This window comes from Mobula hypostoma, chromosome 16, assembly GCF_963921235.1.
Source record: "Mobula hypostoma chromosome 16, sMobHyp1.1, whole genome shotgun sequence".
Classification (NCBI taxonomy): domain Eukaryota; kingdom Metazoa; phylum Chordata; class Chondrichthyes; order Myliobatiformes; family Myliobatidae; genus Mobula; species Mobula hypostoma.
In genome coordinates, this window is record NC_086112.1 from 41984811 (window position 1) to 41999836 (window position 15026).

The window sequence follows — 15026 nt, forward strand, 5'->3', positions numbered from 1 at the left end:
AAATGCCTTGCTAAAGTCCATGTGGAAAACATCCACAGCCTTGTCTTCATCAATTTTCCTGATAACCTCCTTGAAAAACTCTAAGATTGGCTAGACATGACCTACCATACACAAAGCCATATTGTCTATCGTTTATCAGTCCCTATATACCCAAATACTTGTATATCCGGTCACTTAGAATTCCATCCATTAACTAACCCATTACCAATGTCTGGCTCAACGGCCCATAATTTACTGTCCTATTCTTGGAGCCCTTCTTGAACAATCGAACATTAGCCAACCTTCGGTCCCCCAGCACCTCACCCATGGCTAATAATGTTTCAAATACCCCTGCCACAGCCCCTGCAATTTCTGAACTCACCGCCCACAAGATCCAAGGGGACACAATGGTAGACCCTGGGAACTTATTCCACCACCCCTCAATTTTCCTCAAAACAGGAAGCACTTCCTCTTCTGTGATCTGGATACAGTCCATGACTTCACTACTGTTTTGCCTCAGTTTTATAGATTCTTGCGTCCATCTCTGGAGCAAATACAGATGCAAAAAAAAATCTATTTAAGATCACCCCAACTCTTTCAGCTCCACACATAGGTGACCACACTAACCTTCAAGTGGACTGGTATTGTCCCTTGCCATGCTTTTGTTCTGAATATATCTGTAGAAGCCCTTGGGATTCTCCTTCACCTCATCTTGGTAGAGTGACCTCACGCTTTCTTTCAGCCCTCCTGATTATCTTCCATGTTCTCTTGCACTTTTTATAGTCCTTAAGCACCTCATTTGTTCAGAACCCAATATAAAGTTTGGAAATTGAAAGATTATGGTACAAATGGAATAGATAAATGGAAAAACAATTACTTTTTTTAAAAAACATACAATATTGAATTCTGATGGAATCACAGTTCACACATTTTAGAACCAGACACTACTGTCAGTAGTTAAGGTTTACTTCATTTAAAACTTCAGGAAGAAATCACATTTTCAGGTTTTTATGAAAATCTCCAAAGGTTTCATTAGTTCATATTTCCTGTGGTGAAATGCTGCATCCCATGGTGCAACAGCTTTTGCCAATCCAAACTTTCGTGACAGCGCTCAAGTCAGAAGTAGCTTTTTGTTTCACAATTATAATGACAATGATCTCTCACATTTAATATTGTTACTTCCACAACCGAACTAAAAAATCTGGCACTTGCGTTTCTACTGATGTCAGAACATCAAAATCTATAGTTTACCAATCCATAGCTTCACTCTCTAGTCTTTAGTAACACATAATTCAACAGGATCATTTTAAAATCCAACTAATTCTGCATAAGTGAAACTGAAGCATATGGTAAGTCAGTAGCAATGACCAAAATGCATAATAACATTCCACTATGATTGTCAATTTTTGTAATCTATACTTATTTGTACTCTGTCCAACACTAAAACGACCATTAACTTTTTTCCACCAGCAATCCCTACGCCTTTTTTCATAGCTTCTCACAAAATAAATCTGCACCTCCATTCATCCTTTCCTTTATAATCAAGGCTACTCAAATCCTTTCCTATTTTGCCTAATTCTGCTAAAAGCAGTATTCTGGGATATTTGGTCCCAGCTTTCTGCAAACTAACCAGTCATAAATCAAAACCAATTACCTGTACTATTATTTCACGTGAACTAAAACTAAATGGCGCTAGTGACAACTGGTGACATCTTGCAGACAGTTTACAAAACAACTCTTTTTCCGAACTGCGATTGAGCGCAGCTTGTAATTTCCCTTTTAAGAATGTACTTTTGGGCCGACTGAATGATCCAGTGCTTCTGCAGTCTCCTGGGGGATTTGGCATGAGCGTAGCTAGAGCCGTGGCTGGAGGTGGCTGTGTCAATTCCTAGCGGCAGAACATGAATCCACGGCCGGCTCCATTACTCCGCACCGAGCAAAGCACTGAGCAAGATTAAAAACTGAGGACGAGGGTGGAAAGAGAACAGGTATTCAGTGCCACCTGCCTGCATTTGACTAGTCTCCCTTTCGCTGCTGCTGGCAGAAGGTGCAGGAGTCTTGGGTCCCATGCTGCAAGATTCCATCACTTGGCGGCTCTTGGTTGTGGTTTGATGTTTAATGTCCTCAGTGCTGAAAGTGCGTCACTATTTGCGCGATTTGATCGAGGCCCATCAGCGCGGAACTGGATCTACAGCTCTGGCCTGTAGCCATCAACAGACACAGAACTCAACTGAGTGGCTGTGGGCACGGCCATCGGTTCCTAGACCAGCTTCACTTGCCTCAACGGCTTGTGGCTGTTGACTCACTCTTGGGGACTCTGCGGTTTTGATGTTTAATATTCTGTATGTAATTTGTTTGCTCTTTATAGTTTGCATGATTTGTTCTTTCTTTCGCACATTTGATGGTCTTGTGTAGGGTTTTTATTTAATTGGGTTCTAAGGCGCTTCTTTGTTTTGTGGCTGCCTGCAAGACGACGAATCTCAAGGTTGTATACTGTATACATAACTTTGATTATAAATGTATTTTGAACAGAAAATCTAAAACACAATGTATACCCGTTTAATGTGGAAAAGACCATACAAAAATAAATTGTGCTGCTTCCTTATTATCACAGTCAACTAACACTAATCAGTTTATTGCATTATATTACGCAGCCATATGGATTTGAATCGTTTACATTTGCTTCAAATAAACTAAATGTCAGGAGGCAAAGTACAATTTAGTCGTTAATACACCCCATCAGTCAACTGAATATAATTAGTACTCACCCCATTTTTCCCATTCATTTGTAAGTGTCTACATTTTGAACTAAACAAGAAATAACAACTTCATGTGAATGAACTCAGGGAGTTACCAAAGCTGAATACCAGATCAAAATTAATTGATGAATTAATCAGATATCTAGGGATAATCAATAATCAAACTTGGCTTTAATCCCTTCATTCCATCAGTAAATCACCTAAATGACAACTCTGAATTTAACTTACATGAAAATAACACATTCCATTTTTAGGAACATTATTGGAAAACTTAGCAACAAGTACCTTCCAATTAGTGTTATTGACCACTGTATCACCACAGAAAATAGATGCAAGTACAACAGTGGAGCTTCCCATCTAGAACTAGGATACTAGGAAATAAAGTACGGGTTTAGTCTCTCAACTATGGAAGGAGTTACCAGCAGTACAGGAAATGCAATAAATATTCACCTAACAAATTCCTGGGTTGGGAAGAATGCCACACAAGGAAAGAATAAATGGTACAGGCTAGACTGCTGAGAGATTAAAGGAATGACGGATTTTTCACTGAAACACAGGTGTTAACAAGATTGATAGAGATAACATTTCCTCAGGCTGCAGATTCAACAACCAGGGATCACGAGGCCAAAATAAGGAGAAAATCGTGTAAAACTGAATTTTCTTCACCAAAAGTGCTTGTGGAAGTGGATCTTTGGAATTCTCTACAAATGACAGCTATGGCAACTCCATGTCTAAATATACTCAAGTCAGATATTGATTTTATTTATATGTTGGGGAAAAATCAAACAATGTGAGGGTTGGTCTAGAAAATTAACTAGAAGATGAACCACAAGCCCAAGTTATGAATGAAATTCTAATGAACTCTCTCAAATAAAAGATTATTTATTTAGTGCAACATTGTACCCTGCATGCGTATTTTATTAAGGAGGTACAGAAGCCTGAAGGCACAAACTCAACGATTCAGGAACAACTTCTTCCCCTCTGCCATCTGAATGGGCATTAAACCCATGAACACTAGCTCACTACATTTTTATTTCAATTTTTGCATGACATATTTAACATATACGTGTTAAATATATCAAAATGGAATTAAAAATGTAGTGAGGTACTGTTCATGGGTTCAATGTCCATTCAGAATTTGGATGGCATATATTTACGGTAATTCAGTTTTTTCTATATGCATTGCATTGTACTGCTCCCACAAAAACAACAAATTTCATGTTCCTTTGAAAAGGCACGGAACTGGAACCTTGCTGAGCTCACAAACATGCAGGCTCTAGGTGACGTGGGTTAGTAATGAATTTTCATGGAAATCTTGAGCAACATGCAGAGTGCTGGAGGAACTTAGCAAGTCAGGCAGCATCTAATGCAGGGGAATAAACAGTCGATGTCTCGGGCCAAGACCCTTCGTTAGGACGGGAAAAGGGGGAAGAAACCAGAAGCTGGGCGAATTAGAGGAATTTATCTGCCCATTGGAAGTGTGCTTAATCTTGCACCAAAACTTGAGCAAAATTCCCTAAGAAATGATGAAACTGTCCATTTAAACCATTTCTCCAATGTTTGCCATAACTCTGAAACACATCTAGAACTGTTTTGTAAAAGAATACAGGTAATTAAGGAAGTGCTTTTCATTAAACTATCAACAGCACATTTCAGAGAAAACTACCAGGCTTAAAGAGGAGCACAACCAATAAAATTGCATAGTACTAAAGTGCAAAACATGTGACTTGTGATGGAGAAATACTAACGTAGCAATATTATTTGAAAACTACAAACATAAAAAGAGCAAGTCATGGAACAAAAGGCAGCCATCTGGCCTAACTAGTTCTATGCTGGGTCTCTGTAGAGGAACACCGTCAGCCCCATACCTCTATTTCCATTTGCCCACAAGTTTTTTTGCCTTTAAGTGTCCATTCACTTTACCATTAAAATCATTTATCCGGCTAGGTATGATGTCCTCTAGAAGAACCAGAGAACAAGGTTTCTGCTCCTAAACAAGTGTAACGCTATCTTTTTGGAAAGAAAATGCCCCCTGACCAAACTAGTTAGTCCTAACAGTCCAAGAAATTGACAACTTCTTGTCCTGCACTATACGTCGTCAAACACTGATCATCACTCACAACACGCTGGAGGAACTCAGCAGGTCGCATCCGTGGAAACGATGAGCATGCTCAGCATGCTGCCTGACCTGCTGAGTTCCTCCAGCGTGTTGTGAGTGTTGCTTTGATCCCAGCATCTTGTATTTGTATTTTGTGTTTACTGATCATCACTCTCTTTCCAAAGTTTTTTTAAGATTTTATTTAGCGATACAGCACGGAACAGAGCCTTCTGGCCCATGGAGCCACAGAGCCCAGTGAAAACCCTATCTCACCCTAGCCTAATCATGGGACAATTTACAATGACCAGTTAACCTACTAACCAGTACTTCTTTGGACTGTGGGAGGAAACCAGAGCACCCAGAGAAAACCCACACATTTCACAGGGAGGACATACAAACTCCTTACAGAGAACACTGGAACTGAACCCCTAACACTGACGCCTGGAGCTTTAATTGCATCACGCTAACCATTTTAGACCCTACTTTCTAAAATGCCATCCGTAGATCCTGAAGGTCCTGAGAAAGAGGACCTCACTGCTACTCGCTTCACATATTTTACCAGACTGAACCAGATTCACTTTACTCTGGACAGCAAAAGACACTGAAAGGTGCTTGCTGGCAATTACACACTACAATGCAGCAGATGGCAATAACCCACAGGCTAGCCAAACACTTACGCAGTAAAGTAAATATACATTCCACATTTGGAAGATCAATGTACTTATCAAGAGTTTCATGACCAACTTTCCACCCTGCACATTCCCAAGGAATATGGCCCTAATGACGTCACTGGCAATCAATGGAACTGTCAGCACAGGTGACTACGACCAAAGTGAATCTCATCAAAACCACACCAACTTAAGTGTAAATGGCTTCCTGGGCTTATTTTCAAACAAAGAGCTTATGTGCAATAGTTTTTAATTTTATATAATTTTATTTAGAGATACAGCATGGAACAGGCACTTCTGGCCCAAGGAGCTGCCCTTCCCAGCAACCCACCTTTTTAACATTAGCCTAATCAAAGTTTGAAGCTCAAAGTTAATTTATTATTGAAGTACATGTGCATCACCATATACAACCCCGAGATTCAGTTTCTTGTGGGCGAACTCAACAAATCCAATAACCATAATAAAAACAATGAAAGACTACACCCAACAGGACAAACAACCAGTGTGCAAAAGACAACAAACTGTGCAAATACAAGAGAGAAAAAAGATAAGCAATAACTATCAAGAACATGAGATGAAAGGTCCTTGAAAGTGATTCCATAGGTTATGGGAACAGTTCAGTGATGGGGCGAATAATGTTAGACCATAAGACATAGGAGCAGAATTGACCCATCGAGTCTGCTCCGCCATTCAATCATGGCTGATCCTTTTTTCTATCTCTTCCTCAACCCCAGTTCCCAGTCCTCCCCATAACATTTGTCCAATTAAGAACCTATCAATCTCTGCCTTAAATACACCCAATGACCTGGCCTCCACAGCTGCATGTGAAAACAAATTCCACAAATTCACCACCCTTTGGCGAAAGAAATTTCTCTGCATCTCTTTTTTGAAAGGGAGCCTCTCTATCCTGAAGCTATGCCCTCTTGTCCTAGACTCTCCCACCATGGGAAACATCTTTCCACATTTACTCTGTCTAGGCCTTTCAACATTCAAAAGGTTTCAATGAGATTCCCCCTCATCCTTTTGAATTCCAGCTAGTACAGACCCACAGCCATCAAACGTTCGTTGTATGATAACCCTTTCATTCTGGAATCATCCATGTGAACCTCCTCTGGACCCTCCCCAATGCCAGCACATCTTTTCTAAGATAAGGGGCCCAAAACTGTTCACAATACTCAAGGTGAGGCTTCACCAGTGTCTTATAAAGCCTCAACATCACATCCTTGTTTTTATATTCCAGACCTCTTGAAATGAATGCTAACATTGCATTTGCCTTCCTCACCACCGACTCAACCTGCAAGTTAACCTTCAGGGTGTTCTGCACAAGGAATCCCAAGTCCCTCTGCATCTCAGGTTCCTGGATTTTCTACCCATTTAGAAAATAGTCCGCACACTTATTTCTACTTCCAAAGTGCATGACCATGCATTCTCCAACATTGTATTTCATTTGCCATTTTCCTAATCTGTCTAAGTCCTTCTGCATCCTACCTGTTTCCTCAACACTACCTGCCCCTCCACCAATCTTCATATCATCTGCAAACTTGGCAACAAAGCCATCTATTCCATCATTCACAGATCCCAACACCGATCCCTGCGGAACACCACTAGTCACTGGCAGCCAACCAGAAAAGGATCCTTTTATTCCCACTCCCTGCCTCCTACCAATCTGCCAATGCTCTAACCATGTTAGTAACTTTCCAGTAATACCATGGGCTCTTAACTTGGTAAGCAGCCTTGTGTGCGGCACCTTGTCAGAGACCTTCTGAAAGTCCAAATATACAACATCCACTGCATCCCCTTTATCTATCCTACTTGTAATCTCCTCAAAGGATTCCAACAGGTTCATCAGGCAGGATTTTTCCTAAAGGAAACCATACTGACTTTGTACCATCTTATCCTGTGTCACCAAGTACTCCATCACCTCATCCTTAACGATTGACTCTAACATTTTCACAACCACTGAGGTCAGGTTAACTGGTCTAAAATTTCCTTTCTGCTGCCTTCCTCCTTTCTTAAAGGGTGGAGTAACATTTGAAATTTTTCTGTCCTCTGGCACCATGCCAGAGTCCAATGACTTTTGAAAGATCATTTCTAATGCCACCAAAATCTCTAACACTACCTCTTTCAGAACCCTAAGGCGCAGTTCCTCTGGACTGGATGACGTATGTATCTTTAGGTCTTTCAGCACCTTCTTTCTTGTAACAGTAACTGCACCCACTTCTCTTCCGTCACATGCTACAACAGCAGGCATACAGCTAGTGTCTTCCACAGTGAAAACTGATGCAAAATACTCATTTAGTTTATCAGCCATCTCCTTGTCCCCTGTTATTATTTCTCCTGCCTCATTTTCTAGCGGTCCTATATCCACTCTCATTTCTTTTATTTTTAACATACTTGGAAAAAACTTCTACTGTCGACTTTGATATTATTTGCTAGCTTGCTTTCATATATCATCTTTTCCCTTCTAATGATTTTTTTAGTTGCTCTCTGTAGGTTTTTAAAAACTTCTCAATCCCAAAAGCAGCTGGAGGAAATCCACATGGTCACAGGGAGAATGTACACATTCTTTACGGACAGCTCCGGAATTGAGCTTTGAACTCAGGAACGCAAGGCGTAAAACCGTCACGCTAACTGCTATGCTTCACGAGGTGGCACACAGCATGAGGTTAAAAAAAAAATCATTATTCTTCCCATCACAGAAATGCAAGTAGTGCAGATTTTACCTCAACAATAAATGTGTCCTGCAAGTAAGTTAACATTTACAATGTCACTCAAATGTCTAGCAAGAATTCAACACCTAGGGTTACTGATCTGGCTGCCATGGCGAATTCCTATTGATCAATAACTCCCTGAGACTTTATATATCAAAATAATCTTTAAAGAAATTCCATAAGCCACTGAAAACCTGGTTATTGTCCTTGCAGCATACCTTGACATTCTACTACATCTACAAGCAAACCCTAGCACCTGTCACCTCTCTGGCCCCCAAATGCCAACTCTGTGGTCACTCAGAGTGACTCCACCTTTCCAATTATGAATTCCTCACAGGAGTTTCGTCCACAAATATGGCAGTGAGGCAACTGCAGCTTACACATAATATGCCAGTAATTCCCTACGTCTTATCCTATTCTGCACCCACAGCACTACAGATAAAATTCACCCATATGGATGCAAAGAAAGCTGCACAACACAGGAGCAGAATTAGGTCATCCAGCCCGTAGAGTCTGCTCCATCATTCCATCATGGCTGACTTATTATCCCTGTCAACCCCATTCTCCTGGCTTCTCCCCATAAGCTATCACCCTCCGTTTTAAATACACCCAATGATTTGGCCTCCACAGCTGTCTGGGCAAATGAATTCCACAGATTCATCACATTACTCTTCATTTCTATTCTAAAGGGACATCTCTCTATCCCGAGGCTGTGCCCTCAGGTACTAGACTACCCGACTATAGGAAACAATCTGTCCACATCCACTCTACCTAGGCCTCTTTAAGACCATTTCAATAGTCAACAGATTTCAATGAGATTTCCCCCCACACCCATTTTCTAAATTCCAGTGAGTACATATCTGGAGCCATCAAACACTGCTCACATGTTAACCCTTTCATTCCCAAAATCGTTCTCATGAACTTCCTCTGGACCTTCTCCACGGCCAACACATCTTTTCTTAGATAAGGGGCCCAAAACTTCTCACAATACTCCAAATGAGGTCTGACCAATGTATTATAAAGCCTTAGTACTACATCGTTGCTTTAATGTTCAAGTACTCACAAAATAAATGCAGGCATTACCATCAACATTAAATTCTGCAGCCAAATATCGACCTACATACTACAAGTGGCAATTTGCCACCTGAAGCCACATACTCCAGGTCAGTCATATGACCCCGATTCCTGTTGGCAATAATAAATTCCTCACCAAGATTATTGCTGTATGCAGCATTTGAATTGAGAAAGCACATTTTCCTCTCTGAATTCACGAAAAGCAGCACAAGAGCAAAGCCTGTACAGGCAGAAAACCACAGAGTGATAAAGGCAGGATGGTAGATATTATCTGTGCACACAAGGTCCAGCATGGTAAGCAGATCCTGAAGCTTAATGCACGTGTGATTGAAAGCAGCTGGCTAATTTGATCCAAAGTTGGCTTGGTGATAGGACGTAGAGGGTACTGATAGAAAGATGCTTTTCAGATTGGAATTCTGTGGTCCGTGGTCTACGGCAAGGAACTGACCTGGGACCCTTGTTAGTATCAGACACAACAGGGTGATTAACCAGGTTTGAGTACATGAGATTCGGGATAAAATAGTAATGTAGATTAGGAATTGATTAACAGATAGAAAATAAAAGGAATACAAGACACCCTTAGATTGTGATTAGTGGGGTACCTACAGGGCTAGGTCCTGAGTGTCCTACTCAAAGTTGCATGTGTGTTGTTCAAAGTACCCATTCACAGGAACAGGGTAAGGAAAGATGGGTTGGTTATACCGAGAATACTGCATGCTACATAGTTGCTCAGCAAGTTAGTTTCCCTATGTAGTAGATATTCACTGCCTGGGCCAAGGGGCCTTGTATTTTCTTAAGCCACGCAGAGCTTTCTGAACACGGTAGCTGGGACTTCTAAAGAACAAAGCATTGCTTTTGCACAAGTTACACTTCCAACTAATATTCTTTTACCTTCTGGTTATGAACGGGAGCAAGTCTTCACTGCTTAATGTAACTGGCAAGCAGTAATCAGTTTGAAGTTTAAAAGGAAAACTTTGCAAACAAACACTATGCATATAACAGCCACACTGTCTACAGAATGCCAATTGCTGGCCATTGTCTGGTGCATGCACCTCTTATTGCTGAAGAAGTGCATACAAGATAATGAGTTATTTTAATTTTGCTTATTTCAAAAAAGACACCGCTGGCTACGTTGTTTAGTTTAAGGATGCTTGCAAGCTTGTAGAGTAGGTTTCCATTATCACTTAGCGTATCAATAACTGATCTGTTAACAAGTTGGAAAGGTTTGTGTATTCAATTAGTTAGCTTTGCAGCATTAATTATGAGTACCTGCAAACTGTGTCTGCAAGACATTTTTAGACTGTTTGTGTTAAAAGGTATCTGAAAAAATATCACATGTGTGAAGTGACAGAAAGACAGAATAAATTTAGAGAGCAGTCCATGCTTATTAGGAATGGCCCTGGAATATCGAGAACAATGACAGTAACATGGGGTGAATTAGAATCCATTCCTCTGCCTTTGATTTCTGTGATATACAACTGATTCATCTGCAGTTCATTGCTATTCCTTTTTAGTTTATAGGAATTGTACCTGTGTTTTGGAAATACTTTGTGGTTTAGAAATGGTTTGTAATTTGGAAATCTTTTATACGATAGAAACCTTTGGTGAATTTTTAATGCATTTTATGAATATCAATTGAATTTAAACATGTATCATGGAAAATAAATGAACTACTTTGTTAGCTAGAATTATCTTCTCCTTGATAGTGAGAAGATTGTTGTTTTTTGCAGCTAAACTCTCCATGGAAGATTAACTAGTCTTTGCAGACTGGGTAGCTACTGTATAACCTCCATTTAGTGAGGGTACTTGATTTTTATTTATATCAGATTAGTCTTCAATTGTGTTTAGAACTCCGTAGTCAGCAATCCCAATGTCTTGCCCTCCCAGCCTTCCAAAGATCAGTACATGTAACTATTATACAAAGTAGACGTTTCCCCTCACCTTTTAAAACAGAGTCGCTAACCACAACAACATAAACAAGAGTACGCCATTTTGCTTAGAATCTGCTCTGACACACATTGAGATCTCAAATCCATTTTCCAGTACCTACCCCACTAATGTTCTGAAATTGATAAGTTCATGGTTGACTGAGATTCCATAGCCTTGCAGAGCAGAAACTTCCAAAGATTTCCAAAAAAACTCACTGCGAAGTTGTTCATCACAGACCTAAGCAGCCTATTTCTTATTCTGAAACTGTGACTCAAATTCAGAGACTTTCTCCCTTCATACAGCTCGTTATGACCAATAAGAATGCAAGTTTTAATGAGATGCTCTCATTTACCAAACACTACAGCGTACAAACCTAATCTGCCCAACTACTGTGAAATGGGGACACCTCTTTTTCCATTACGGAGAGAGACAGCCTGTGGTATGTCAAATTACTGGGTGAATGAGTAATCTTCGGGGTACTGCAAGTCTGTGTCTTTACTGATGCTTGCTGCACACTTGAGTGCTCTGTGGAGGGTGCTGATGCTTTTTTGCTGGTGGGGGTGATGAGGGAGTCGTTACTTTGCTGCTTACGCGTAGGAGGGTTGAGTTGGGGGAGCTTTGGGGTTCTAACATTTTACTGTCATTCTTTGGGGCACTCCTCTGCTTTTGTGGATGTTTGCAAAGAAAAAGAATTTCAGGATGTATATTGTACACATTTCTCTGACATTAAACATACCTAGTGAAACCTATTGATCTTTCCTCACTGCTAAATTCCCTGCAGCCGATAGTTAGTCACAGGAATTTACACCAGCTACAGCCTTCCTTTGGAAAGGAGACAAAAACTTACATAGTATTCCGGGTGGAGCCTTCATCAAGACACTTCATAATGGTGGTATGGCATATTCACCCCAGTACTAGAATCTTCTCAGTCTAAAGTCAGTGGAACTTTTGCTTTCTTAATTGTTTGCTGCGACCCGTCAATGGGGTGTTTTAATGGACACCAAATTGGCTTTGTGAAATGTGGGCGTTCAATTTCTCCATTCAAATACAGTTTTACAAACCACAATCATCTACATTATATTAATTCTGCCATGTTCTTCTCTAATTTCCTTAAAAGCTCCTAATGTCTTCGTCCCTACTCTTAATCCTAGATATTCGTAAATATGGAAACATGCCCTTTCCAAAACTCATTCCTATCGCCTCCTCCCCCCGAGCCCGGACGTGTTGATACAATGAGAGAAGTTGGAAGCCTGCCGTGGACCATTTGCCTTCCCAATCCCCGCAGTCACTGCCTTCCTGTTTCAAATGAGGTTTTCCCCTTTTAAAGTGGGGTGGCACCTCTCACGTAGCTGTACCGAAAACTCCCATTTTGACCATTAACTGAAGGTCTGCTACGTTTGGGCTATAAAACAAATCCCTTTAGATACAACAGAGTAAGGTGAAACCCCAATCCAGCTTACTTTAAAGAAAAGCGACACCTTGCGTCTGGCTAAACGCCGGCGAACCTTGCTTCTTGCGTACTCAATCAACTGGCAGCTGAAACTTAATAAAATTCTAACCCCCAGGGCTCAGGCCAGTAATTGCAATAATCAGTTTGCAAAAGCACTCTCCGGATGCCCGTTCCCCTGTTACCTCCCGGCGTTCACAGAAATGCAAACAAGGCGATGTCGGGCCGGGTTTGTTTGGAGCGCATCGCGACCCAACACGGGGTGAACTGCTCTGACCCACTGCGTTCAGCCAGGACCGGGGCTTGGTCCCGACTCCTTACACGCCCAAAACCTGTACTAGGGCCAGTAAACCAGTCGAGATCGCAATAAGAAAACAAAGTCCCAAATCCGTAATATCCTAAAATAACCCGTGACGACGCACGGGGACAATACTGGGGGACTGTTACTTTAGCAATATGTCAGGGTTTCACCTTGGGATGAACTTTGCTTCTTCGCCCAGTCTCTGCTGAAATTCGTCCCAGTCAGGCTCAACAACACTCAAAGCCTCGAAGTTAATCATCTCAGAAACTTCTTGAAAGCCTTCGGCGAACTCGCGGAAGTTGATGCAGCCGTCTCTGTTGGAGTCGAGCTTGTCGAAAATAGCGTCGACCTCAGACTCGCGTACTTGTAGCTCCAAGCAGACCGTAAAAAATTCATCATACTCGATGCGTCCGGAATTGTTCACATCGCAAGCGTGGAAGAGAGCGCGAAGTCTCTGCTCCTCTTCCATGCGGAAATGGAGCCACGAAAGTATGCACACACAACATGCAAAAAAAAAGAGAAAATATTCAACCAGGCAAGCTCCGCTCAATCTCCCTCCTTCCTTTGCACGACCAGATAAAGACAATGACTCTCGAACTTGTAGTGCTGTATCTTTCATTCGTGTACAGTTTGTGCTTCAGTCACAGTGCAGTGGTCCGAACGGCAGTGTCCGGCGCCCACCCAGCTGCCCCCCGACCCCCTCCGCGAGGTGAAATGACTCGGCCATTCGGAGCCGCAGTCGGTGCCTCAGGACTCGTTCAATCTGCCAGGTGTAAGGAAGAACAGAGCTCCTCTTGACGTCAGCCACCCTGTCCCACCTAGCGGCATTGTTTAAAGAACTCCGTGTCCTTTACACCTAGTCACCGGAGAGGTGGCCAGAAAATCATCTGTGAGATAGACAGAAAAAAAGTTTACTCCCACCCTCCTTCCCGTGACTAAGTGTTTGGTCTACGTTGGCCTCAAAAGTTGTCCCAGTCGGCGAACGGAACTTTAGTAAACTCCGTCCAGAAATTGAATGAAAGAAATTACTGTTGGCAGACATTCCGTTGGTGTCCACCGGTGGAACGCAAACGTCAGAACTGATCGATTTGTTTCATTATTTGGGCTGTCCTTCTCGTGGATTCAAAAGGAAGCCGAAATTCCCATTGTGCTCCTTCTGATTCTGATTGAAAGTGACTTTCATTCTTTCACGCCTGCTTCCCTAAGGACTTCCTCACGGACTTTCCGTTTTCCTTCTCCTACAACTTCAGTTTAAAATGTATTTTCGCATAATCTTAATGATCACACTGTCGGTCTCTAGCAGAGACATTCCAACCCATTCCTTTTCTAAGATAATGAAGCTACCTTAGCGCTGTGGGCTACAAGATGATTTTTTTTAAATATTAAAAAAATCTTGACAGATACCTCATGTATGTATCCATTTCTGATAGAAAGATTTGGGTCACATCCTAATTTCCTTTGGATTGTTCTTTTTGAAAATGTAATCGTGTTTACCTTTTCGAAATGACATTGACATAAGATTATTTAGAAAGGCGGTGAGCTCGGCATGGGACTGGCATCCCCATATCCCATAAAAACCCAGAAATGCCAACAGAAGCTCCAAGGACCTCAACCTTGGGAGAGGGAGGATCTTGGAAGATGGGTTCACACCAGGGGATAATATGAAAGACTGGCCCAGGACTAAGGACAAGCTGTTGTCAGTAGCCTATGCCCTAGTAGGGGTGATGGACTCAAGAAATGGTGCAAAATAGAGGATAGTAGGCAAATGGAAGGGAAAACTGTTGAATTAATAACAGAAGAGTGGTGTGATAGCCCAACGCTGTCATCTGTAGATTTGAAGTAGTCCCTTCACTAAGGAGGACATAAATAATCTTCCAGAAATAGTAAGGGACAGAGGGTCCAGTGGGATGGAGGAACTGAGCGAAATACATGTTAGTAGGGAAGTGGTGTTAGGTAAATTGAAGGGATTGAAGGCAGATAAATCCCCAGGGCCAGATGGTCTGCATCCTAGAGTGCTTAAGGAAGTAGCCCAAGAAATAGTGGATGCATTAGTGATAATT

The 15026-nt window shown here is 41.6% G+C and overlaps 1 protein-coding gene across 1 annotated transcript in view; it reads right to left on the reverse strand.

Moving 5' to 3' along the window:
- Positions 1-13695, reverse strand: part of rasef (RAS and EF-hand domain containing) — a 77999-nt gene extending 64304 nt beyond the window's left edge. The window contains exon 1 of the mRNA XM_063069187.1: positions 13137-13695. Coding sequence (XP_062925257.1) covers positions 13137-13585 — 449 coding nt within the window. The 5' untranslated portion in view covers positions 13586-13695. The remainder of the gene's footprint in view (positions 1-13136) is intronic.
- Positions 13696-15026: the final 1331 nt, after the last annotated feature.